Consider the following 27095-nt stretch of genomic DNA (forward strand, 5'->3'; position numbering starts at 1 on the left):
TACAAAAATGGGGCCGTTTTTGACCTCCCCAGCCTCCAGGAGCATCTGCAGGCCTCCAAACCCTCCACGCCCCATTTTTCGCAAAAATGGGGACGTTTTTGACCTCCCCAAGCCCCCAGGAGCACTCTGCAGGCCTCCCAAACCCTCTGCGTGCCTTGTTTTTCACAAAAATGGGAGGAGAACGGGCCATTTTCGGCCCGTTTTTGCCAAAAATGGGGCGCGCAGAGGGTTTGGGAGACCTGCAGAGTGCTCCTGGGGGCCAGGGAGAGCAAAAACCTTTTTTTTTCTTACTTACCTCTTCTAAATCTTGGTGCGTCTTATGCACCGGTGCATCTTATAGTCCAAAAAATACGGTATGTCCAGAAGTGGCAATGCCTCCATTGTATTGTGAATTGGGCAGGTACTAATGCTACCATCTTTAATGCCCTGAGATTTCTCTGAAGGGGAATGTGAGTTTATTTGCTTGCTTTTTTTGGTGCCTTATATACAGTGTTGACTCCTGCCAACTACCTGTTTTAGTCCCTGCAGTTTTCTTGGCAAAGTTTTTCAGCAGTAGTTTGCCATTGCCTCCAACCTAGATCTGAGAGTGAGACTGGCCCATGGTTACCTAGCTGGTTTTAGGCCTAATATAGGCCATGGTTTAGCTTCTAGCCTGATGCCTATACCGCTACACTACACCACACTGGCTCTCTGAAACTGAATGTAGCTATGAGTGAATAGGATTTCATACTCCAAATAAACATTTGATGAAAAGACAAGCGTTCAGGGCTATATCAACAGAGCCAATCAGCTAAGGAAAAGTGTGAGATTGTATCTTTTATTATCAGCCCTAATTGTTTCACATTAAAATGCTGTACATAGAGCAAGACTTTATTCTTCACATAAAAAAAAACCATAGCCAAATTATTTAACTGGGCAGGGCAGCCACTTGTCCCTTAAGGTAGTTAACCGGTTGAAATTACAACAGTTAAAAAGCTACATATAACTGGTCCTTGAAGTTATGACTGCTGCCCCCCTCAAGGCAATTGGCTTGCATTTACGATGGACTGTACCGTCCTGTGACCATGTGACCACAACTTGGGATGTTTTCACCAGCTTCTGGGTTTTCTTGCCAATTTCCAGCAAACAAAAATTTGCCCATTTAGAAGAACAGATTTGCTTAACAACCATGTAATTCATTTAACAATCACAGCGACTCACTTTACGACCATTGTAAAAACAACCGTAAAATCAAGTCTGGTCATGTGGTGCTTTGACTTATGATTGCAATGACTTGTGACTGAAATTCCAGGCTCCAATGTGGTTGCAAGTCAAGGACTACCTATAGGCAAACTTAACTCCAAAGCTGGCTGAGGAATTCTGGGAGTTGAAGTCCACAAGTTGCCAAAGTTAGAGACCCCTGCTCTATAAGCTCTCCCAAATAGATCCTCCAGGAAAGTGCCTATGTTTTATATAAAAGCAGCACCATGTTTTAATAGAAGAACCTAATACCAATCTAGCCTCCACCATAATAGGAATTACTCCCCCCATTTTAACAGAGATTATGTAACCATTTATGAATTCCTGTAATAGCCCCTTTTCTCCATTCAATGCAGCACTCTGAAGTTGCTGTTCAAACTGTTCCACAACTGCCCCCTGCATAGTTTTTATAGATCCCAATGAAGGAAGAAATACTTCCCATGAGGCCCACAAACCATGGAGAAAACTTTCCAGCCCAGAGAATTCCTGGAGGCAACCAGTGGATGGCATTGGCAAGGTCAGCCAGGTTGCTGATGATGGTCAAGGCTTGTATGTGCATTTCAGCCCTTGTTTTCTGAGAGAAGTCTCTGCAAACCAGACATGGAGGAGAAAGATACATTTGCTGAGCTTATTTGTTGCTATCAGCACTGGAGGGAGAAAACGCATGGCTTATCTTTGGCCTGAAATAAGTTTTTACTCTTGGCAACAACTGAAGCATTCAAGAAGAAATCGTCGTGTGGAAATAGCAGGCCCCCAGGAGCCAAAGTTCTACTTTTGTCCCAGACAGAATAATAATTGTGTACTAACTGGACTATTGATTTGTTACCATAAAAGAACAGCAGCTTGGTTTATTAACTAAGTTTTGGACAGCAGATACGAAGGAAGGAAAGATGGATGGATGGATGGATGGATGGAAAGGAAAGGAAAGGAAAGGAAAGGAAAGGAAAGAAGGAAAGGAAAAGAAAAGAAAAGAAAGAAAAGAAAAGAAAAGAAAAGAGAAAAGAAAAGAAAAGAAAAGAAAAGAAAAGAAAAGAAAAAGAAAAAGAAAAAGAGAAAAAGAAAAAGAAAAAGAAAAAGAAAGGAAAGGAAAGAGTTAAAGAACAATGACAATTTAATACAAATTTCCTTAACTTTCTGGATTGACTCTTAAATTTCTGGAAAGTGTTCAGATGTGTGCCTGTATGCCAAATAGAATTTATCCCTGTTAATCGTTGAGGAAAAAAATTGCTTACAAGGCTGGGAGTCATACCTGGATTCTGTATGCTGCTTTCTTCTTAGGAGTAATAAAATTCGGAGAGATCTGGAATGAGAACGTAAAGACAAAATTTTAGCTGCAGCCCATATTTCTAGAGTAGAAAGAGTTCCCTGCCCTTAATATTGCTTGAATTCTGTGATACTAGAGAGCCTTCTTGATACTCCAGACCAATGGTGAAACCCAAATTTTTTTTACTACCAGTTCTGTGGGCATGGCTTGGTGGGTGTGGCAGGATACTGCAAAATCTCCATTCCCACCCCACTCCAGGGGAAGGATACTGCAAAATCCCCATTCCCTCCCCACTCCTGGGGAAAGGATATTGCAAACTCTCCATTCCCACCCCACTCTGGGGCCAGCCAGTAGTGGTATTTGCCGGTTCTCCAAACTGCTCAAAATTTCTGCTACCAGTTCTCCAGAACCTGCTGGATTTCACCCCTGTTCCAGACATATGGAAAGAGGAAAGCATAAAGACTTTCTCAATCAAAATCAAGCTTGGAGGAAGGGTAAACTGAGTCCCAATGATTCATGTACTTTGAAGATCGAGATTCCAGGTAGTCATTGTCTTGTCTTCTCCCTCCCTCCCTCCCTCCCTCTCCTCTACTCCTTACCGTGCAATCCCCAGCAGCAGAGAAAAGCCCCAGAGAGTTGTACTGAGTGTCCACCATCTACTTGAGTTGGCATGGATAATTTCAGCATCAGCAGCCCAGGCCACATGCTCACAGGGGTAATAAAGCTGATCAGCTACGTTGTTGAAGATGGAAAGCCAGCGCATTGCTGTATCCTTCTCCTGCAATGGGATATTAAGCAAGCTTTTAAGTGTTGATTTCTCAGTTCTATCCTCAGTCCTTCCTCTTCTTCTGGTCTTTGGTCACCAGACCAGAAGTGTGCATTACACTTTGGCATTTAGATGAAAGATTACTAGTACACAAGCATCCTAAACTAGACCTGAGATTTGATCAGTACTACTGTAAACATTAGTTGCTAAACATCATAAAATGGAGCTTCTGGGCATTCTGAATGGCCTATATATTTTAATAGTAATTTTATTACAATTAAAAAGATGAAAAACTAATGTAAACTAAAAACAATAAAGAATGCAATAAAGAAAATATAGTAAAGAAAAAGAAAAGCATATAAAGAAAGGACTTCCCCCTTCATCATAACTATAAACAATGTAACATCACCCCTTGAAATACAACAAATGTTCTCTTCTTCTGATATTTCATGTCTCTTATCTACAAACAAAACCTCTTCACTCAGTCCTGATCAGCAAAGGTCCATTAAGGGTTACCAGAGATGATAATACATCTATTTTAATCTTGATTAAATAAACCAACTTTATATTCCTTCCCTTTAAGCAATCTTGATCTTTAATCCCTTCAAATAATATATTAGAACTTGATTTCATTTTTCCTTTGTCCCTTCTCACAAAATTCTTCAAAGCTTTAACAATTCTCATTGTAAATCCATTATAGAAAAGTTACCCAGGTCACTCTTTTATTTATAAATCCCCTTTAATTTTTAAGACATTAGCTGGTTTCATTCAGCTGCTATATATATATGCAGTGTCACATCTTTTTCTATATCATTCTTGCAGCCTCTCATTTTAAAATCCACTTTCAGATCAGTTTCAGCCTTGTCCAGTAAAATTTGCTCCTATTTCATAACATCTTTATTATTATTATTATTATTATTATTATTATTATTATTATTAGTCATATTTCTATGCTGCCCACTCTCCGAGGACTCTGGGCGGCTTACACCAAAGACAGTATGCTAAATAGCATATTGCCCCCGACAATCTGGGTCCTCATTTTACCCACCTCGGAAGGATGGAAGGCTGAGTCAACCTTGAGCCGGTGAGATTTGATCCGCTGATCTGCTGAACTAGCAGTCAGCTGAAGTAGCTGCAGTACTGCACTCTAACCACTGCGCCACCTCGGCTCTTCTTGTTTTAAAAACAATCTATATGGTAGACACAATTAAAGTAAACTTCTGGGTCCATTGTTTACAAATACCCTTTATTATAGTATTTTGTTCTATTCTGTATTAGTAGGTCAAATTTAAAGAGAGATAGAGAGACAGAGAGAGAGGCAGATAGACAGACAGATCAGATCAGACCCAGACCCAGACCCAGATCCAGACCCAGACCCAGACCTGTAAGGTCCCTATATCCAGGAATGGGTTTTGCTTATTGTTGCTTGCAATCTTATGTCCGAAAGGAGAAGGGCGGTATAGAAATTTGAATAATAAATTTGAATAATAATATCTTTCTTGCATTTGGAGGCCGTGGACCAGGATAAGATTTGACTTTTTTTTTTTTTTGCAAATGCCCCATTAACATTCAACTTTGTGGACAGCATCCGCTTTCTGGGATGTCTTACCTTGTTCCCCAGTCCATACTGGCAGCTATAGGAAAGCATGGCTAGGTCGTCAAAAAGGCGTAGAACTGTTCGACAGTGACTCAGTTGTGCTGAGACAGTCAGGAGGCCTTGGCCAAGGGATGGTTCTCCAGGTTGCCTTCTGGCCACCAAAATCCCTCCAGCCAGCTGGCAGCCATAACAGATGGTGCGTATCTTATGTGGGAAGATTTATTGTATAAAGCATTACTACCATTTGCTAATTATATTTTTATTAAAGAGCCATGTATCCCCAGAAAATCTCCAAACTTTGAGAACAGGACAAAATTAAAAGGTGTTTTGTAGGCCATATTTTTTCATATCCTCTTACTATTGCCAAATACTTTACAAATATCTTTAAATTGAGAGGGTTAATTTCAAAGATAAGCTAGCTTTTTTCTCCCCGCCCCAATTTATTATTTTTTTTAAAACAATTAATTGGCTCCTGTTTTACTAAAGTGTTATAGATGACTGAAAAAATATATTTCAATTTTTAGTGTACTAAATTTTAGAGGAACATGATATGGTAAAATCTATTCTTTCATGTATGTGAAGGATTTAATCATAATTTGGAGAACAAGGGATTGTGCTACATTTGATGCTAGATTTGAGGGCCTCTGCAAAAGATCCTTGGGGGGGGGCTCACCAAATGATATCCTTAGAACCTCAAAACATATGTACTAAATACTAAAACTCTTGTAACCTTTAACAGGGTAAAACAGTGCATCAGAGCAACAAATTTTGAACCAAATTACCTTAAATGGCGTAATTTACACAAAGTATCCACAATCTGGGATTGATGACTCTCGTGGAATTAAAATTTGTCAAATGGCATATAACGTTTTATAACAAAAATGATCATGACACAGTTTATGACACAATACAAAATATCATAAAACATTTCCTGTGCTGACGTTTGTGCTATGTTCAACATAGGCTTCTTTCAAGGCAGATGTCTCTTTGAATATCTCCCTGAATTTTTAAGAACTTTTCAAGTGGAATCTGGTAAGGAAATATTTCTGAAGTGATAATCCAAAGAGTCACATGGGTTGTCTAATCCCAACTGTAATGGGCAGGGATCTTTTAAGTATCTATATATGGTGCATAAATTAGAAGTGGAAGACAAGGCTAGCCAAAAAAATGGCTAGAAACGTAATTATTTGTTAGTGCCTTTTAATTTATCAAATTTCATGTTTTCTACTTGTTTTGTGCACTACATTTTGTGTGTACATTTTACCTGCCTGTATGAAGTTTAAATACGTCATGAGAAACATATATTATTTATAGCTTACAGATCCAATGTTAAATAAAGAGATAAGAATACAATGCAACGAACACTGTGATCTCAAAATGTGCTTTCCTTCTTCCTTTGGGATCTTTCTCTCTCTCTCTCTCTCCATCCCCCTCTAGGAGCAATCCAAATTATAAAATAACACATAGGCTTCCCAGTTCTTCAAGATCCTGGAATCACAATTCAGCCTTTCTCTATATCAGAGGCCTTCAAACTTGGCAGCTTTAAGACTTATGGACTTCAACTCCCAAAATTCTCCAGCCAGCCGGCTGGCTGGAGAATTCTGGGAGTTGAAGTCCACAAGTCTTAAAGCTGCCAAGTTTGAAGACCTCTGCTCTATATGGTACCTCTCATGTCCAGGAAACCATAAACCTCTGAGCTTGGTTGTTTGCTTGCAGACATTTCATTACTTAAACTAGGTAACATCCGCACTGATGATGTTACCTAGTATGAATAATGAAACTCTGCAAGAAAACAGCCAAGCTCAGAGAGCACCAACCCTGGTCATTTCAACCCTGAGCTAAAAATATTCTCCTTTATTGGGACCATAAACCTTTTGGCTCTGCTAAAGTACTAGCTTGAGGAGGGATGCATGAGTAAGAGGAGTGTAGAGAAACTGGTAGCGCTCCATCACTAGAGGTTTTTAAGAAGAAGACTAGACAGTCACTTATCTGAAATGGCATAGGTTCTCCTGCTTGAGCAGGGGGCTGGACTAGAAGACCTCCAAGGTCCCTTCCAGCTCTATTCTATTCCTAAATATGGCAGATGCCCAAATTCGTCTCTATTGGGAGTTTTGATGAGTTCCAACCAGCGCTCCTCAAGTGTCCTGGATTACAACTCCCATGGTTACGCTAACAGTGGATGATGAGAGTTGTAGTGTCCCCCCCCCCACACACACACACATTGCCCATTGTGGATTTGGGAACTTTCTCTTGGACGCCCTCTCTCCTTTTGCTTTCCATAGATAGAGCATCCTCTAGCTCAGGGGTCTCCAACCTCGGCAACTTTAAGACTTGTGGACTTCAACTCCCAGAATTCCTCAGCCAGTTTTGCTGGCTGAGGAATTCTGGGAGTTGAAGTCCACAAGTCTTAAAGTTACCGAGGTTGGAGACCCCTGCTGTAGCTTGCTCTGCTGTGTAAATCCTCCGGGCAACCCGAGGGGAATCCCAACGAACACAAAGCATCCAGTACCCGTCCCGCGCCCGCTCCTCTTAGCCCCCCCAAAAAAACAAGGGCGGTGAAGGGAGCGCCCTTCGATCTTCCACCCTCTTCTCACCACTCGGTCTCTGCCCCGGTAGGTTTCCAACACGGAGACCAGGCCTCTGAAGGGGGGCACCGCCGCCATAGCAACACATCCGGGTCTGCCTCTGGCCGTCCAATCGCGTCATCGGGAGGCGAGTCCGGGAGGGAAAAGACTACAAGTTCCAGGAGCCAGCGCGAGCTTTTGGCGGGAGATTTGCCGTCGGTGGTTATTTTCGGAGGGAACTGACTGAGGTAAGTAATCTTTAACGCGGTTGGGGAAGGAATGAAGGTGGTTATAAAAAGAAAGAGGGTATTTATGTGTATGTGCGTTTGTATTTATAATAAAGGAGAATAGTTGTGGCTCAGGGTTGATATGAGGGGTCCTTGGAACTTCATTTATATATGGTCTCCTCTCCTGCTCCAGCAGAGGGTTGGACGAGAAGATCTCCAAGGCCCCTTCCAACTCTACTATTCTATATTCTATATATGTGTTGGAAGTTAAAACAGACCCCTCTCCTAGAAATATGAAATATTATAGGATATACTAAAAAGTCAGAATATTTCCTCCCCTAAAAGGGAGGCAGAAAGTCATTTTCTCCCCCCTTCCCCACACACACACCTTTGCAAATGGGCCATTAAGGCCTCAGAATCACATCTGCAACACAAAAGGAGCAACAGAAACTCCCCACATGGCACCTGGGAAGATTACATCAGCCAGCACTTTCTGCATCTCTTCCCTTTTTTCTGTTCAGGAACTCAAGCCATGTGATTCCTGTCCAACATTAAACCCTCTTTCCAAGCAGTCTCCATGTTTCCAGGGTCTTTTTTCCACACTTGGAACTGAACCCAGATGGACATTTCTTCCAACATGCCTAAGGCACGGCTCGAATTCACTGCATCTCGTTTCCTGTCCCGTTTCTGCCTCGTTTTGCCTAACACCAAAGTCACTCTCTTATGTGGTCTCGTGTGTGTTGCAATTGAAATAAAGGAAAAACGCAGAAAAAGCAAGCTATGGTCAAAATGGAAGGTGAAAAACAAATCGAGAAAGAGGAAGAGAGAATTCCCCCTATACAAAGGAAATAAAAACCACATGCTTTAGATTACATGGTTGCACGTGGGGATTCTATACATTTTATACAAAGAAAGGGAAAAAAAGGGTACAATAATAGAAAAGGCTACAGGCAATCCTCAACTTGCAACCATTTCATTTAGTGACTGTTGGAAGTTATAACGGCATTGAAAAAGGTGACTTTTCCATACCACTGCTGCATCCCCCATGGTTATGTGATCAGAATTCAGACACCAAGTGGCATGTCCTGGCAAAATTCACTTAACTGTCTTGCTTAGAAATGTTGGGCTTAGTTGTGATTGTAAGGGATTTTCTTCTGTAGGAAAAAAATGATGGGAAGACATAGCAGCTCTATAATTAGGTTTACAGCATGAAAATGGAGGTGAAGAAGAGGGAAATGGTATTTTTTAAGGAAATAAAAGATGGAAGGAATGAGTTTGTGGGTGCAGGGAGATTCAGAAAGGAGAGGAGGAATGAGTGCAATGTGGCAAAACAATGTTTGGAAGGAATGAAATGTTAAAAGAGATACAATAAATGAGTAGGGAGAAACAATACACAATAAGGGAGTTAAAGCACAAGATGAACAAGTCACAACAGAGTCACTGCTTATAATAGCTGTTGTTCTAGCCTTCTGGTTACTGCAGAAAGTATAGGCCAGAAACAGGCTGATCTAAACAGATTAGATTAGAATCAGCTTTGTACCTTCCACAATAAACAGTTGCCTACCAAGGACCTGATGATGTAAAAGTGGCTTTAAAATGCTGCTTTTGTGTTGCCTATCTCCCATTGTGAAATTCCTGGTTTTATTTAATGAGTTGCCTAGCATTACATCTCCACCCCAGACCACCCCAACGATGCCCTTGATGTGATGTCTCGCTGCCTGGAGGCCGTGCGTGTCTGGATGGGGAGGAACAGGCTCAGACTCAACCCGTCCAAGACCAAGTGACTGTGGCTGCCGGCGTCCCGATATAGTCAGCAGGTGCCATCGCTGACTATTGGGGGTGAATCTTTGCCCCCCCACAGAGAGGGCTCGCAATCTGGGTGTCCTCCTGGATGCACGGCTGTCTTTAGAAGAGCATATGACGGCCGTGGCCAGGGGGGCCTTTTATCAGGTTCGCCTGATCCGCCAGTTGCAGCCCTTTCTGGACCGGGACACCTTGCGCACGATCACTCATGCCCTTGTCACCTCCCGGCTGGACTATTGTAATGCTCTCTACATGGGGCTCCCCTTTAAGAGCACTCGGAGGCTCCAACTGGTCCAGAATGCGGCCGCGCGGGTGGTTATGGGCGCAACTCGTTGTGCCCGCGTGACACCCCTCCTGCGCGAGCTGCACTGGCTCCCAGTGGTCTTCCGGGTGCGATTCAAGGTGTTGGTTACCACCTTTAAAGCGCTCCATGGCATAGGACCCGGGTACCTTCGAGACCATCTTCTGCCACCAATAGCCTCCCACCGACTAGTCCGCTCCCACAGAGAGGGTCTCCTCAGGGTGCCATCAGCCAAGTTATGTCGGCTGGCGACACCCAGGGGGTGTCTCTGTGGGAGCCCCAGCCCTGTGGAATGAACTGCCCCCGGAAATACGTAAGATCTCCGACTTCCGGGTGTTTCGCTGCGCATTGAAGACCCTGTTGTTCCGCCAGGCCGGGCTATCAACATAATAATTTTAAATTGGGGTATGTTAAATTTTTGGGGTTTTAAATCGGCCAAATCTATTTAATTATTTTAATTTTTAATCATTGTTGTGTCTTGTGTTTTTAAATTGGCTGTACACCGCCCTGAGTCCTTCGGGAGAAGGGCGGTATAGAAATAAAATTATTATTATTATTATTATTATTATTATTATTATTATTATTATTATTATTATTATTATTATAAAAGCAGGGTGGATAAAAACCAATGAGATATATATATATATATATATATATATATATATATATATATATATATATATATATATAGGGTTTTTAAAATTTAAATCTGATTTTTAAAATTTTTAATATTTATTTTAATAAAATGCTTTTGGACTAAAAATCTATCTAAAGATAGTTTTTTATTTAAGATCCATTAATAATTACTTTATTCAGTATGAAATGGAGCTTAGTTATATAGCATGAGACTGTATATTCTGCAGTATTGGGGCTGTCCGGTGAGTCAACAGCGGGTCAGAGGAGGAGCTGTTGCGGGACAGAGATGACAGTTGCTGTTTAAAAATTATGATTTAAATCAAGTTGATTTAAATCATGATTTAAATTGTGACTTAAATTGATTTGATTTAAATCAAATCCACCCTGAATAAAAGTGGCAGAAATAATTCATTTTCTTAATAAAATGCTTCCTATACTTTATTGATTATGAGGCAAAAACCAGTTTCAGTTGTCTATAATAGTCTTTGTAATAGATAATGTTATCTTATAAATTATGTTGATATGAGACCATTTAAGATTATTGTACTTTGGCTTAAGTTCCAGAAATGCTTTCATATTATCATTTTAAATAGTAAGTCTTGATGAAAAAAAAATAACATACTGCATGAGACAGGTACCCAAATGGATCAGACTGAAGAAAACATGTTGGAAAAGTATACAGAAGAAGGGAAAAAAGAGAAGTCTTAAGTCATGGCTGAAATATAGCAAAATCGACTGTAGTTTTTCTTTTTAAAGCTTTAGATGAAAGAAAATTGAAATCATTTCATGTACAGCCTTTTGGGCAGACAATTCTGTTTTAAGACAGCATTCCCAAAAAGAAGAATAGCCAGAAACAAAAGTTATAAACAAAAATTCTGCATAATTGTCAGCTCATTTTCCCGTCCTAAGAATGCCAACTGTAGCTGAAACAAATTCTGGAAACTTCATCATTAATAAATGTTCATTTCATATATTGATGGGCCATTTTAATATATACATACTGTATCTATACACATTTACAGGTGATCCTTGACTTATGACCACAATTGAGCCCAAAATTTCTGTGCTAAACAAGACAATTGTTAAGTGAGTTTTGCCCTATTTTACTACTTTTAATGGCACAGTTATTAGGTGAATGACTGCAGTTGTTATGTTAATATCCCGATTTTTAAGTGAATCTGGTTTCCCCATTGACTTTACTTTGTTGAAGGTCTCAAAAGATGATCAAGGGACTCCGGGACACTGCAAGCATCATAAACAGAGGTCCGATGCCAGTTTGAATTTTGATCAAGTAATTATGGGAATGCTACAACAGTCATAAGTGTAAACAGTCATCAGTCATTTTTTTCAGTGCCTTTATAACTTTGAATTGCCACTAAACGAATTATGTAATTCAAGTACCGGTAGTACCTGTATACACAAACACACACAGACACAACTATGTGTATACACATATAGTTAAATGGCCCACTCCAGATTTTTTATAGATCTATCCCTATTCCAATGGGTACTTGAACTTTCTGCCAATCTTGCTGATCATTCCATTCATATCCAGGTTGATTCTGGTATCACAGGGTGATTTAGGATCTTGATGGGATTGCTTCTGAGTGGCATGTTTCTGTAAACTGTCCCAGACAAACTTTGGAGATGAAGCATCTGGTGGAGGAATTTGAAATGTGAACCTTATTGAATATGGTTAAGAGTTCATACTTAAGCTTGCTAGTGTTGGAAGAAATGTCCATTTGGGTTCAGTTCCAAGTGGGAAGAAAGACATTGGAAACATGGAGAGTGCTTGGAAAGGTGGTTTAATTTAATTTAATTTTTTTATTTGATTTACATGCCGCCCTTCTCCGGAGACTCAGGGCTGCTTACAATGCGTTAAGCAATAGCCTTCATACTTTTGTATATTTATACAAAGTCAGCTTATTGCCCCCACAAACTGGGTCCTCAATTTACCTACCTTAGAAAGGATGGAAGGCTGAGTCAACCTTGAGCCTGATGAGATTCGAACTTACAGTAATTGCAGACAGCTGGTGTTAATCACAATGCTATCAGTCTGCTGAGCCACCATGGTGGACAGGGCCACGTGGTTTGAGGTCCTGGGCAAAAAGAGCACATGAAGTGGAGAGAGGGATATATTTATATACTCTCTTGGGTCCTGCCTTAGAGTTTCCTGTTCCTGTACAAGAAATATATTCCATTGGCTGTCAGACTCCCATGGGGCGGGGGTCTTAGCTAACTTTGTAACCTGATTGAATCTTGCTGGGTGATGATGTAATGAAGGGGCTTTGGGCAATTCCTGTTATGGCTTAATGGCTTTGTCCTAGTTTGGATCTTGAGTGAGGGCTAATCCTATCATGTCCTGAGAGCCATGTCTTTTGTCTTGTAAATAACCGAAGTATCTGCTGAGGTCAGGGAACTGGGGCTGAGTTTCTGTTTTAAGATTTCTATTTCTCTTTTAGGGGAAATATTCTGCCTTTTAATATTTCCTAGAATATTTCATTTTTCTAGGAGAGGGGTGGGTGCTAACTTCCTACACTAGTTTAGATATCAATGTAGATATCCCCCACATTCGCTTCTGTCCAGCTCTCTGAGGCTGCCTGGACACATCCCTGCTATGTTTTTCAGAAGTAGTTTTCCATTGCCTCCTTCCTAGGCCTAAGGCATGAGTAGAACTCACTGTCTTCTGGTTTCCAGTCTGATGCCCTAACCACTGCACCAACCTGGCTCTCATAGTTAACATAGAAAAGATAATAATAGTTAATTGATTTTAAATGCTGCCCCACTCCTGGGGGTAAACATATGAAGGGCCAAAAGTTGTTGTAAAAAAAGATCCAAAAGTCTTTTTAACAGCACAGAAAATTATAAGAATCCTGTTAGATCATTCTGTATCTCATAGTAGTCAGCCAGACCGCTAACACTGTTCTGTATTTTGAGAACAAATGAGCTGAAAGGAATAAAAATTCCTCTAAAGTACCAGTTGAGGGCAGTAGAAATACACGTCACCAGTTCTGTCTTATGATAATGCAGCAATATGTATTTGGCTATTATTTTAAAAAAATAAGCAAGCCTAAGATTGTAAAAAAAACATGCTTCCTACATAAAGCAATAAACTTGGAAAGCTGGAGTGTGGAAAGATCAATGAGCAGCAAGTAACTGATCTTTTTGTCAGAAATCTTCATGATATGTCATGCTTTTTTTTTCTGCACTTGCAGAAATGTTTTTTTGCTGCATTTCTTTTAATAATTTACTTGCAATATATTAAGTGCATCTCCCAAGTGGATAGCAACTGTTGGTCTCAAAACGTAGGTTTAAGAAGAACGGCTCATCTTATTGAATTATGTTGAAGGGATATAGTTATTACAAATTAGTCTTAGTTCAGGGGTGTCAAACTGGATTTCTTGGAGGGCTGGATCAGCATTGTAGTTGTTCTCTGCAGGCCAGCCGGGGGGGAGATAACAGGACGGCCAGCCTCCTGCAGGACCCCCCAACGCCCCGTTTTTGCTAGCAGAGGCACCGCGGGGCGGTCTTTTGCTATTTCCAGGCCGGCCCCATGGGCCGGTTCTAAGCACCCTGTGGGTCAGATTCGGCCCATGGGCCTTGAGTTTGACACCCCTGTTCTAGCGAAACAGCCCTGTTCTGGGAGCCGTCATACAATGCACCCAAAAGGGCATCTCCCTTAGAATACTTTCAGAAAGAACCTATCTTTGTTTTTGGGTGAAGGGACCAATTACTGCAGAGCCTAACTCAGAAGATAAATCCCTAGGTGTGGTACCAAGGAACCCCTGGGTTTGCACAATTTGCCACTTCCCACATGGCTCAACTCCTCCCAGACGCCCAACCTGTAGCAATCTGGCAGTACTCTATCAAACGAGAAGCCCGGGTTGGCATCAAGGCCCAGAGAGAACTTTTACTGAAAACTGAAACTGGACTTCTTGTTTATACCCAGTCATGATGGTCAACACCAATTTTTCCTGTCCCTAAGCCTGATGGGACTTGGAGATTTGTCCACAATCTTTGAGAAGTCAATTCCTGGATCCGCTCACTGCATCCTGTGGTGACGAATCCATATATTTTATTGACCACTCTCTCTAGAGATCAGAACTGGTACACTATCATATATTTAAAAGATGCTTTCAGTGGGAGGACCCCACTGGAACACCACAGGCCAGTGGTGGTGAACCTATGGCACGCGTGCTAGAGACCTCTCTGTGGGCACACGTGCCATTGCCCCAGCACAGAGTTCGCCGATTGGGGATCAGGTGTCTTGTGGGGTCCGCCTAGGGGACGGGGTCCTCGCCCTGGGAGAAAGTGAAGGGAGGAGAGACAGAGCTGGAGCTTCAGAAGCGGGGACCGATGTTTACAGCTGTTAACATCAGTCTCCGCTTCTGCAGCTCCAGCTCTGGAATTGAGGAACAACCCCTGAGGAGGCAGTCCGGTTCCTCTTGGCCATCTCTGAACTGCCCGATATCCAGGGGAGGCTTGGCAAGTGGACTTCACCAAATTCCCCAGGAAGGAAGCCAAATCCAACCTACTTGTGTTTGTAGACATATTCACCGGGTGGCCAGAAGCCATCCCAACTCAAAAAGCAAAAGAGATGGTGAATGCCTTAGTTGAACAAATCATTCTGAGATTTAGGGTCCCCAAAGGTCTCGAGTCTGACAATGGAAGGCCTTTTACCTCACAGGTCATTCAGGACGTTAGTAAATTCCTGGGCATCCCTTGGCATCTCCACTCTAGTTACAGGCCCCAAGCCTCAGCGAAAGTGGAACTCATGAACCGAACTTTAAAAACACAGCTATCCAAATTTTGTCAGGAAACCCAATTCCCATGGCCAAAAGTATTACCAATAACCTTAGCCAGAATTAGGGCCCTGCCCTCAGAGAAATTGTGACTGTTGCCCTTTGAAATGATGTATGGGAGGCCCTTTGTTGCAACTATCCTGCAGGACTCCTGCGAAGGGGAAAAATATCTCCCAATATTTGCATAATCTGGTGCAGGTTTTGTCCTCTATCTCTAAACAGGTCCAGTCTGCTCTACCTCCGGCTCCTGATTCGCCACCACTGGCTGAACCAGGCCAGTGGGTAAGAATTAAAGAACCGTCTCCTGCTTGCACCGAACCCAAATGGTCCATACCTCGCCAAGTACTCCTAAGCACTCCAACGGCCGTGAAAGTGGAAGGTGTTAAAGTGTGGGTTCACGGATCCAGGGTTAAGCACGTTTGCAAGGCCTCCGAGTGGTGGCAAGCCTAGCAGCTAGAAGGACTCAAGCTGAAGCTTTGCCTCACTCCAGCTTCCCCCACTGACCTGTTCTCCTAAATGGACTAGACACACATTGAATACGCTTGATTTGCTGTGTTTGCTGTTTTCTTGATTTGCTGCTGGTGGTTTCCCTGCAAGTTCCTGGGACAAAGAAGTGATGGCGCCCACCTTTACTTTGGCTCAACAACTTATCTTAACATTTTTGATCCTAGGGACTTCTACACCCAAAGCTGAAGTCTCCCGGTCTCAGTGTGAGCAATGTTTGGTCACTACCCGCCGCGGAAACAAGGTCACAAAGACCCTCGTCTACCATTCCCACTACAATTGTAAGGAGCAAACCACGTCCTGTGTCCACAACACCACCAGTTATGAGATTTGTCCCAATAATGGAAGTCCCATATGCTTCAACCCCCATGGAACGGGGGCAGACCCCTATGGTCAGATTGAAATCAAAATCACAAAAACAGTACACCAGCCTCAGCGATTTACTGTGTTCCATTCGTTTTATGAGGAAATGGAAACAAAAATGAACATTCCCTCGGTAACAAAAAATCTTTTTATAGATTTAGCTGAGAGAATTGTGTCCTCCCTCAATGTAACCAACTGCTATGTTTGTGGAGGAGCCAATGTGGGAGAACAGTGGCCATGGGAGTCTAGGGAAGTAAACCTGACCACCCTACACCAAATGAACCTCACCTGGTCCTCTGTGGACCGGCCCCGTGAGTGGAATCTGAAAACCTCGATCATCGGTAACACTTGCTTTCAAAGGACTAGCTCACGACTTGTTACAATCCCCTTGGGGGACTTGGTCTGTCAAAATGTATTAGCCGCCAATGACAGTGCCACCTGGTGGTCAGGGACAAATGGAAGTCGCCCTGATAACCCATTTTCTTCTTATAAGCAGTTGTCCTCCATCTGGGACCGCCTACATGATGCATCCTTCTCCTGGCCAGCCCCAGATGGATTATTTTGGATTTGTGGGAAAAAGGCTTACGTGTCCCTCCCAGAGAAATGGAGCGGGACTTGTGTCTTGGGCACCATCAATCCCAGTTTCTTCCTTTTACCCATTGTTCCGGGAAAGAGACTTGGTGTCCAAATGTCTGACGAGATAGGTCAAAGACAAAAAAGGTCCCTACAGATTACCAGCCAGAATACTTGGGGAAATGATGACTGGCCTACAGAGAGAAGTATCCAGATATATGGCCCAGCAACCTGGGCAGAGGATGGGATGAATGGCTATAGAACCCCAATCTATCTCCCAAACCACTTGATTCGTCTTCAAGCTGATGTTGAAACTATCACCAATGCTATGAGCACATCCCCTGAACTGCTTGCTAAGTCTAACACCCAAATTCCTACTGCTGCCTACCAGAAACGTCTCGCCTCAGACTATTTGCTTGCTCAAGAAGATGGAGTTTGTAGGAAATGCAACCCTAGCAACTGCTGCATAAAAATTGATGATACTACTAAAATGATAAAGGAGATCACTGACAGTATGATGAAAGTTGCACACGTCCCAGTGCAGACTTGGAATGGGGCAGTTGACTTCAACTCGTTTGGCGGTATCTTCTCTGGTTGGAAAAGGATTGGGTTTCTAGTGCTGTTAGCTTTGGAGGTCTCCTCCTCTCCTGTTTCATTGCACTGATCCAGCGTGTGGTCTGGTCCACCATCACTGGGATGACAGTCAACCTCATCAGTGTCCGCTCACTCTCCTGAGAAACCGGCAAAGGTTATGGTCCTCCATACCATCTCCAAAGAGTTCACCCTCCTGGTCAATCATTGACAGGAAGCATCCTGTCCTGAAGTAAAGGGAGGAATGAAGGGATATTAGTTATATAGTTATTACAAATTAGTCATAGTTTAATTCCTACTATCTTGCTCCTTGCTTTCTCGCTTGTTTCTTGCTTCTTCGCTGACACCAGGGACAGCCTTGCTCAATAGATAAGAAGGGTAGAGCACAGAGCTGCCCACGGTTGATTCAAAATAGATGAGGACACGAATGCACAAGCCTATAAGGAATGCTGTATAGATAAGCAGGGCATGGACAAGGAATGCTCAATGGGTGGGTGACAAACTTTTGTCTGATTGGCTACATGAATGTATAAGATGTTCGCCACACTCTTCTCAGGTGTGACTCTTCCTTTCATGCTTATTGCTTGTGTGCAGTGGAACTGTCCACCCAGCTATTTTGCTTTATTAAATAAAATATGTTACTTTTTCTAAGCCTCTGCTTAAGTCTCTTTGGAACTTTGATGACTTGAGTTTGAAATCATTTATATTTACATATATTACTTCATCTCCTTTAACATCTGTAGATTCAAACTCCATCATTTCCCCATGAACTAAGTTCTGAATCTCTTGTAAATTGCACTCTTATCAAATAGAGGACTTTAAGTTCTGTCATTGTTTGAAACAGGAAAAGCACTCTCTTATCTATCATGCTTAAGTGAAATCAAAGGAGTTTATGTAAACTAATACTTGGTCAGGTCCAAATTTACTTATTTTTACCCAGCCCAGCCCAGCGATACAGTTTACACTTTCACAGTTTTAACCAAGCCTGAGCACAGAAATATTGAATTTTTGTACTGTTTACCTAAGAATTTCATGTATATGTTCTCTATAATTCTTGCTCCAGTTGTTTAAGGGAAGGCCATATCTATTTACTGTCAACAAATTAGAGTTTTAGTGGGGACAGGGGAGAGCCGGAGGTTAAAATCAGATGGGGTATTATCTGGGGGCAAGAGGCAGGGAGAAAATTGTAAATAAGGCAAGTAAACAAATAAGTTCATTCATACATAGACTTATTGAATTTTATCTTGCGTGTTTGCATCAAACCATAATGTCTGGCCTGAGAAGATTACAGTAGCAGAACAGACATTTTAACTGAGGTCTCCTGGGTTAAAATCTATAACTCTATTTAAAGAATAGCATTTGGTTTACCTTTCGTAGCTTTCTTCATAATATAACAAAAGGGCCATATAGTTTCCCACCTCGGTATTAAGTATTAGAAGTGCTGCTACAGAGCAGAACAATCATCTGTCTGTTCCCCTTCTTATTCAGCCGTTAGCAACCACCTTCTGGAGTTTTTTTAACACACTAGATTCTGCTTCAGCACACTCTTCTCCAATGTAAAAGTGTCTCTTGTGTATGTTTAGGTTTACAATTTGTATATTATGGCTTGGTGGGTGCTGATTGATTTACACCAGGTTTTAAGACTTTCTGGATTTTGTTTGTCCCCAAAAAAACATGTAGATTGACTTCCTCTAAGATAGGCATGTCAAACTCAACTCACTCCTCCACCAGGGAACAGCTCAGCATCTTCCAGAGATAACACCTGCAAGCGTCATCTGTCAAACCAGAAAGCCGGTCCAACACTAGCAGACTCACACTGGGGACTCCATCTCCCCCCACCCCCGTCAGAACGGCTCCCCTTATACCCCAGAAGATCCAGACTCATAGCATCCTACTGAGCCTCCAGAGTGGATACCTAAAGCACTCACAACTGATCGCCCCTGCAGCATCTGGGACTTAGAGCTTTCTGTGCAGTCTCATACTCCATATGTACAACATCTGCCGTGAAGAGGACCTGCGTGCCTATACTGATATTTAAACCGCCCCCCAAAAATGGCCAAAAGGAAAATGGACTTTGAAAGCAGGTGCTTTCAAAAGAGGTGGGAGGCAGAGTACCGGTTTGTTGACACTGAATATAAGGCCGTGTGCATTGTTTGCAGAGCTAATGTGCAACTGATACGCCAGTTGCGCCCCTTTATGAGTCGGGATTCCTTATGCACAGTCACTCATGCTCTCGTCACTTCTTGCCTGGACTACGCTAATGCTCTCTACATGGGGCTCCCCTTGAGGAGCACCCAGAGGCTCCAACTGGTCCAGAATGCGGCCGCGCGGGTGATCACGGGAGCGACATGGCGCTCCCATATAACACCTCTCCTGCGCAAGCTGCACTGGCTCCTGGTGGTCTTCCAGGTGTGCTTAAAGGTGTTCGTTCTCACCTTTAAAGCGCTCCATGGCTTAGGGCCAGGGTATTTACGAGACCGCCTTCTGCTACCGATAACCTCCCACCGGCCAATACGCTCGCACAGAGAGGGCCTCCTCAGGGTGCCGTCGGTCAAGCAATGTCGGCTGGCGGCCCCCAGGGGGAGAGCCTTCTCTGTGGGAGTACCCGCCCTCTGGGACGAGCTACCTCCTGGAATACGGCTGATCCCGGATCTCCGCACTTTCCGTAAGGCCCTGAAGATGTTTTTATTTCAGCAAGCCGGCCTGGCCTGAATAGGTTTTATGGGTTAGTTTTTTAATTGTATTGCTAGGGGTTTTTAAATTGGGGCGGCTGTTTAATTTAATTTATTTTTAATTATTTTAACTTTTATATTGTATGTTATTTTAATTCTCGGCTGTTCACCGCCCTGAGTCCCTTCGGGGAGAAGGGCGGGATATAAATTTAATAATAATAATAATAATGTGGCTGTACTTGAAGATTATAACATGAGACAGCACTGTGAGACAACATCAGAAGTATAAAAAACTGGACATACAGCAGAAGCTAAAGAAGGTGGAAGAGTTTAAAAAGAGTCTGACGTCAGGGCAGTGTGTGTTCAGAAAAGCAAAATCCCAAAGTGAAGCTGCTATGAAAGCTAGTTTTATAGTGGCAGAAGAGATAGCTAAATCAGCCCGGCCATTTACAGAGGGAGAGTTTTTGAAGTGCTGTATGATTAAAGTATGCGAAGTCTTGCGTCCAGATCAAAAACAAGCATTTCTTAATGAAAGCCTAAGCAGAAATACTGTTGCTGATCAGATATGTGAGCTTGCCACTGATTTACAAATACAGTTGATTGAAAAGGGAAAAGATTTCATTGCTTATTCCCTTGCTGTGGATGAGAGCACTGACATCATTGGCACGGCACAGCTGACAATCTTCATCCGTGGAGTGGACTCAGGTTTATGCGTTACAGTGGAACTTTTGGATATTTTTGCCCTCAATCGTTCCCAGCATTAAGCTCTTCTTCAGTGAGTCCTTCCTTCTCATTAGGTGGCCAAAGTATTTGAGTTTCATCTTCAGGATCTGGCCTTCTAAAGAGCAGTCAGGGTTGATCTCCTCTAGGACTGACCTGTTTGATCGCCTTGCAGTCCAAGGGACTGCAGTCTTCTCCAGGAGTCTTCTCCATGCATGGCACTACCACAGGAAAAGACATATTTGAAGCCGTATCTAAATGTGTAAATGACATGAAACTGCCCTGGGACAAATGTACGGGACTGACAACAGATAGAGCACCTTTGATGTGCAGAGAAAAGAGTGGATTAGTGGGAAAAATGCAAGAGAAGATAAAGAGCGACAATTGTACCAGTGAGCTGATAGCATATCGCTGCATCATACACCAGGAAACACTATGCGGCAAAGCCCTAAAGATGGAATATGTAATGAGCACTGCAACACAGACAGTTAACTTTATAAGAGCCAAAGGTTTAAATCACCGTCAATTTAAGTCTTTTCTGGAAGAAATACATTCTGAATTTGGTGATCTGCCCTATCACACAAAGGTGCAATGGCTAAGTTGAGAAAAAGTGCCCAATAGATTTTTCGAGTTGCTTAAGGGAATCTGTCAATTCATGGAAAGTAAAGAAAAAGACTCCACGGTATTGAGGGATGAAAAGTGGCTGTGTGAGTTAGCTTTTCTGCGTGATATAACTAAGCATCTCGCTGCGCTAAACCTTCAGCTTCAAGGATGGGATCGTGTGATCACGGATATGTATGATGCAGTGAAAGCCTTTCAAGTTAAGCTGCGACCGTGGGAGACTCAGATGCAGCAAGGAAACTTGAGTTACTTTCCTTGTTGCCAAACAATCATAAACCAAAGCTGTTGGATACTCATTTTGCCGGAAGAGCCTTTTAAGGATGTTAATGTGTACATGCACTTCAATTTTTCATGGTTTAGTTCAGGGGTGTCAACCTGGATTTTTTCGAAGGCTGGATCAGTATTGTGGTTCTCTGCGGGGGAACGGGAGGGGCAGATGGGACAGACCACCCTGCAGCACCCTGCTGGCCAAAACGGGGTGCGGGGAGACCGTGTGCGGCCTGTTTTTGCTGGAGGCTGGAGAGGCTAAAAACAGGCTTCGCGGGGCTTCTGAGGGACCCTTTTTTGGCCAACAGAGTGCTGCGGGAGGCCGAAAATGGGCCATGGGGGGGACTGCACACGGCCTCCCCACAGCCCATTTTGGCCGGCAGAGGCCCCGCAGGCTGGTCCTTTGATATTTCCAGGCCAGCCCTGCGGGCCATATTTAAGTACCCCATGGGCCAGATCTGGCTCACAGGCCTTGAGTTTGACTGGTTTAGTTGGTCATGCAGAAACACAGTATTCTAAATACCACACTCGGTTTGCATCAGGGGTGAAATGCTCCCGGTTCAGACCGGATCGCCTGATCCGGTAGCGATGGAGGCGGGTGGTTTGGAGAACCGGTTGCAAAAATCCTTGCCTCCCCCCCACCCATGCCCAGCTGAGGTGCACAATCATCAGAGGCTTTTTTTTTTTACTTTTAAAGGCATTTTTTCTACAACCTCTTCGGATGAAAAAATGCTTTTAAAAGTAAAAAAAAAAAGCCTCTGATGATTAGGCGGCTCAGCTGGGATCTTCAAAGGCTTTTAAAAGAAAAAAACCCTTTTATTCTTTTAAATGCCTCTGACAATCCAAGCTGAGTTGCCTGATCGGCAGAGGTTTTAGCCTCTGCCGATCAGGCAACTCAGCTGGGATCGTCAGAGCCTTTTGAAAGCATTTTTTTACAATCTCTTCACCGAAGAGGTAGAAAAAATGGTTTTAAAAGTAAAAAAATTTTTTTTGACCACGCCCACCCAGTCACATTGCCACCCCCCCCACCAAGCCACGCCCACAGAACCGGTAGTAACCAGTAGTAATTTTAGATTTCACCGCTGGTTTGCATGTCTCTTGATTCTCATGCACATGTATGTCACTCAAAGGTATGAAATTGTCTCTTGGCGGTATTATTGGGTTAGCTGACTTAGTACAGTGTAGCATCAGCCGACAAGCTTTCTGGTAGATAGAGGACTTTGTTTTTCTTCCTGATCTGAGGACCTAGGAAACGGAATTTGGCTTTTTTGTTCAGGCTTAATACATACCTCAGCACTGGCTTATAGCCTTTCCCCTTCTGCATATGAATTACATAAAATGCCTATCTATTGCTTAGCCTTCCTACGATAGAATTGCTAGAGAGGCAAACAATCTTTACTTTTGTCTTTGAAAAGAAAGCAGAGTAGATTAAATTGTACTTTTGTAATTATACATTTGTACATGCAAATAAGAATGCAAACAATGTCATAAAACAGCCTTGGAAGCTGATCAAATCCCAATAGAAATAGTCAAAATAGTTGCTTGAATCAAGATGGTTTTATGGATTTAGATGTGTCAATTATACAAAAGAAATTTGCTATGGCTGATTCCTGGCCATATTTAGAAACAGTTGTTACTTATCTTCTTATAATTTATCTTATAATTTATAAGATAAATTATAAGATGACATTGTCTATACCCTACAAGGAAAACCTTTACAAAATGTTCTACCGATGGCACCTCCCACCGGCGCGCCTAGCCAAGATGTTCCCAAATACATCTCCGATGTACTGGAAATGTAAATCACAGAAAGGGACATATTATCATCTCTGGTGGCTATGCCGAAGGGCAAAACAATACTGGCAACAAATTAAAACAATGATTGAAGAAATCACGAAACAAAAACTGGAAATGAGGCCGGAAACCTTTTTATTGGGAATAATCACAGCACAATATACCAAAGAAATAAAATATCTGATCATCCATATCCTCACAGCAGCACGTATACTCTTTGCCCAACATTGGAAATCTGAACAGTTACCCACAGAAGACAAAATAATAGCTAAAATTACAGAATGTGCAGAATTGGATAAGCTCACAAAAGAAATACAAGAGAAAGATGATACTGATTACTATTTAGTATGGCAAAGATGGTACAGCTGGCTGGAGGCAAAAATAGGAATATAAAGATGATTTTCGAATATTCAATAGAAATGCATAGAAGTAAATAAGGAGTCAACTATATATGTACATATATAACCAAGTAAATAGGTGACTGTAGATATTGATACAAATAGAAATATGAAAAATAACCCACCGTTGTAGTATCTTCTAAGAGTCAGTCATTGGACAATTGATGTGTGTTCGTTTTGTATGTTGTTTCAATGTATTTATGTTGGTTTTGTTTTTTCTTTTTATTATTAATAAAAATTATTAAAAAAAAAAGAAACAGTTGTTACTTAAGAGTGTTGTTGATTTGGGCACTATGCTTTGCTGGTAGAACACTAGGCTAGGACAACCAAGAATTAAATCTTTCCATTGCCACGAAGCAAGTTTAATTGCAGTTTATAAGCTGACCTATGAGAATATAATTGTTTCTCTTATGAGAAGCAGCATATTCATTGATTAAATGTTGACAGTACTGTTACTGCTGAGCTGTATCTGTTCTAATAGGATGGCTACTACACACTGAGAGGCTAAATATTCTTTAGACATCAATACACAAAAGATTGGAGACTAAATATGCGAGCACTCAGAACATAAGGAGGTGGGAGTCAGTATTTACTCAGTAATTGATACTATAGGGGCTGCAATTATCTACTTTATCAGGTAAACTGGGTCTTTGTATAAGTGTTTTCTGCTTCGTGCAGAAACTCCTAAAGTAGAGGTTTTACTCTACTCTTCCAAGAATCCCAGCTCTGTCCTATGTTCCTTGTCTCTTATATAACAAGATCTGTGCCAGCAGCAATCAGTCATTCACATGTCTCTCTCCCTTTTCCCTTTTTTGGGCAAAGCAGAATGCAGCTCGGACATTAGGAAACTAGTTTGACTTATTGATTGTTACTATTTTAGGAACGAAATTAGGACATAGCCTGCATTATCTCACCTTTCAACCCTTTCAACCCTAAACTGGATCGAGCAAGCAAACAAGCAATGTTGGGAAATAAGAAAATATTAATGAACATGAAATTAGATAACTCTGAATTTGTGGATAATTCTCTGTGCCCTTTATGAAGCCTGAGTTTATATCCAGAGGAATATTTGCTTTTTATTTCCTTTTGCTTGTTTTTTTTTTTTTAAATGAGGAAGTCATATATAGGGACTTATTCAGAAGAAGCAGCGTGAGATGACAATAGTTTTGGTTCAAAGAAACGCTTAAGCTTACAGTTCATAAGAGATTTTTAATCATTTGTTCCAGTTTTCTAATTTGCGAGTTAGCTACTTGGGGTAATGAAAATGCATTCATCACTAACAGTACTTACGACTCAATATGTTTTAAAAATTAGACCCCATCTTTATACCTTTTAGGAAGGCCCCACCTCCCAGATTAAAATATTCTTTATTCTTAATATTAAAAAAAGGATGGAATATTTCCCCCAAAGGAGAAATGGAGAAAAATCTTAACAAAGGCCGAAAGCAGCCCCAGTTTTCCTATCATAGGAAACCAGCCTCAAACAGAAGCTTGAAGAGGCTGGTCTTTCGGAATACAGATTTTCTATCCATTCAGAAAGACGGGGCCAATCTATTCATAAACAGAACACCTTTAGCCACAAGCTCCCACAGAAGGCTGGAGCTGATGGGATTAAAAAGATGCAAAAACAAAGGCTCCTAAAATCTACATTCCCCCACCCAAATTCTTAAGGACAGGACACGACCTTTAGGACATAATAGGATTTTACCCACCACCAGTGGTGGGTTGCCCCCGGTTCGCACTGTTTCTATAGAACCAGTAGTAAAACCAGCGGGAGGCTCGGCCCACCGACCCCGACATCATCAGAATGCTTCTGCGCATGCGGCCCCGTTGCAAACCGGTAGTAAAGTTAAGTAGAACCCACCCCTGCCCATCACCATTAAAATAGCAAAAGACATAAGGCTCACTACAACCCCCTGTAGCATCTCAATCACCAAACCCCAGAACCCTATAAAAATCCATCCACTCACCCAGCCAATTTGTCAGCCACCCCAGAAACATGCTGCTGTCACTGAAGTTTCTGGAAAACCAAATAAACAGAGATCTTTCCTTGCAACAAGCCTCCATTTTATCTCCAGCGTCTTTCTCCCAGATCGGACTGGATTTTTATTCCAACAACCTCTCCAGTAAATATAGCCCCTTGAAATAGATTTAATAATTTTAGAAGCATCCTTACAACCAGATGCCACTAAATTCAACAAGGTTAGGATAAGTACATTTAGAAGTACCTGCATAGGGTAAAGAATGAGCAAATTCATGAAGAATGTGTTTGTTAAACAATATTGTGGAGAGATCCCAAGAATTGAACATGGAGCTTTTTATGAATAAAGCAGGTGCTTTACCACCTTCTTACCTGCTTTTGTCTTCTATCTGCTAATTGCCAAAAACTTCAATTGGAAATTTAATTTAATTTAATTGGAATTCAAAGCACATTCTGGACTTAGAAGTAGCCAATCAGCCGTCAAACTGTTGAGTTGGCTAGGTGGGAATCTCTGACTGCGTTCAAATATTCTGTTAAACCATATTACAGTGTGGTTTGTTCAGGTATGGATACGGGTGGGCTGCTGGGGGGTCGCAGGGGTTCGGGAGAACCTCTAGCTAAGATTCTGTGCAATTCGGAGAACCCTCAAATCCCACTTCTGGCTGGCCCCACCCATCCCTCCCCTCCCAGGAGTCCCCACGCAGCCCGTTTTGGATGCAGTTAAGTGCAGGGCACACACGGAGGCTCAGGGAGGGCGAAAAACGGGCCTACCAGATATTTTTTCGCCCTCCCGGAGGCTTGAGAAAACCCTCTGGAGCCCAGGGAGGGCAAACCCCCCTCCCCCGTGGTGCAGGAGACCGACTAGGCCATGCCCAACATGGCGACGCCCACTCAGCAACTGGACAGAGAACCCCTTGCTAAAATTTTTGAAGCTCACCCCTGGGTATGGATTACTGCCTAAATCCAGCTGTTGCAATTTGCAACTTTGACTTAATGTAGGTGTGAATAACATTTGTGTGTCAAGCAGCCAGATTTTCGAAGGACTAAGGAAGACGAAGTAGATGGAGCCAGATCATGAATGTGAGTGGATCTGAACTGGGGGACCTTCAGGGGAAGGATTCTGCATTTTAAATGTGAGATTCCTATTTCTGAGTGTACAACTTTAATGCATTTCTAACCTCAAAGTGATGCGCATATAAGGCCATTTTCAGTAAATATGATCTGAAGGGACTCCAAGGATTGCAAAATGAAGCTCTCAAGCCAGACAGTGATCTGCTTGGCCTAGCTTGATATGTGAATTGCTCAATAGGTCATGCTTGGTAAGGTGTGTGAATTCAGTCAGACTTTCCCTCCTCTGCCTACTCTATTTTTATGGCTACTGTCAGGATCAAAAACAGGAAGGACCAATTGTGT

The 27095-nt window shown here is 42.3% G+C and overlaps 2 protein-coding genes across 2 annotated transcripts; one reads left to right on the plus strand and one right to left on the minus strand.

Moving 5' to 3' along the window:
• Positions 1-801: 801 nt before the first annotated feature.
• On the minus strand, positions 802-7600 carry PEX11G (peroxisomal biogenesis factor 11 gamma). The gene is made up of 5 exons (XM_034437583.3): positions 7461-7600; positions 4879-5070; positions 3103-3281; positions 2489-2539; positions 802-1826 (listed from the first exon to the last, which is right to left on the minus strand). Exons 1-5 carry the CDS (start codon positions 7527-7529, stop codon positions 1613-1615), a joined length of 705 nt encoding a protein of 234 aa, XP_034293474.2. The 5' UTR covers positions 7530-7600; the 3' UTR covers positions 802-1612.
• On the plus strand, positions 7341-17881 carry LOC117677417 (endogenous retrovirus group 3 member 1 Env polyprotein-like). The gene is made up of 2 exons (XM_034437579.3): positions 7341-7678; positions 15422-17881. Exon 2 carries the CDS (start codon positions 15816-15818, stop codon positions 17301-17303), a length of 1488 nt encoding a protein of 495 aa, XP_034293470.1. The 5' UTR covers positions 7341-7678; positions 15422-15815; the 3' UTR covers positions 17304-17881.
• The last annotated feature ends 9214 nt before the right edge of the window (positions 17882-27095 follow it).

Source organism: Pantherophis guttatus, chromosome 1 (genome assembly GCF_059756535.1).
Source record: "Pantherophis guttatus breed Tessera chromosome 1, ASM5975653v1, whole genome shotgun sequence".
Lineage (NCBI taxonomy): Eukaryota > Metazoa > Chordata > Lepidosauria > Squamata > Colubridae > Pantherophis > Pantherophis guttatus.

Excerpts from the sequence above, each read along its gene's own strand:
- LOC117677417 (XM_034437579.3), top strand. The coding sequence starts at position 15,816 with ATGGCGCCCACCTTTACTTTGGCTCAACAACTTATCTTAACATTTTTG.
- PEX11G (XM_034437583.3), bottom strand. The coding sequence starts at position 7,529 with ATGGCGGCGGTGCCCCCCTTCAGAGGCCTGGTCTCCGTGTTGGAAACC. Across the intron at positions 5,071-7,460 it reads ACCGGGGCAGAGACCGAGTG|ATACGCACCATCTGTTATGG; the intron begins GTGAGAAGAGGG and ends TTCCCACATAAG. Across the intron at positions 3,282-4,878 it reads AGTATGGACTGGGGAACAAG|GAGAAGGATACAGCAATGCG; the intron begins GTAAGACATCCC and ends ATCCCATTGCAG.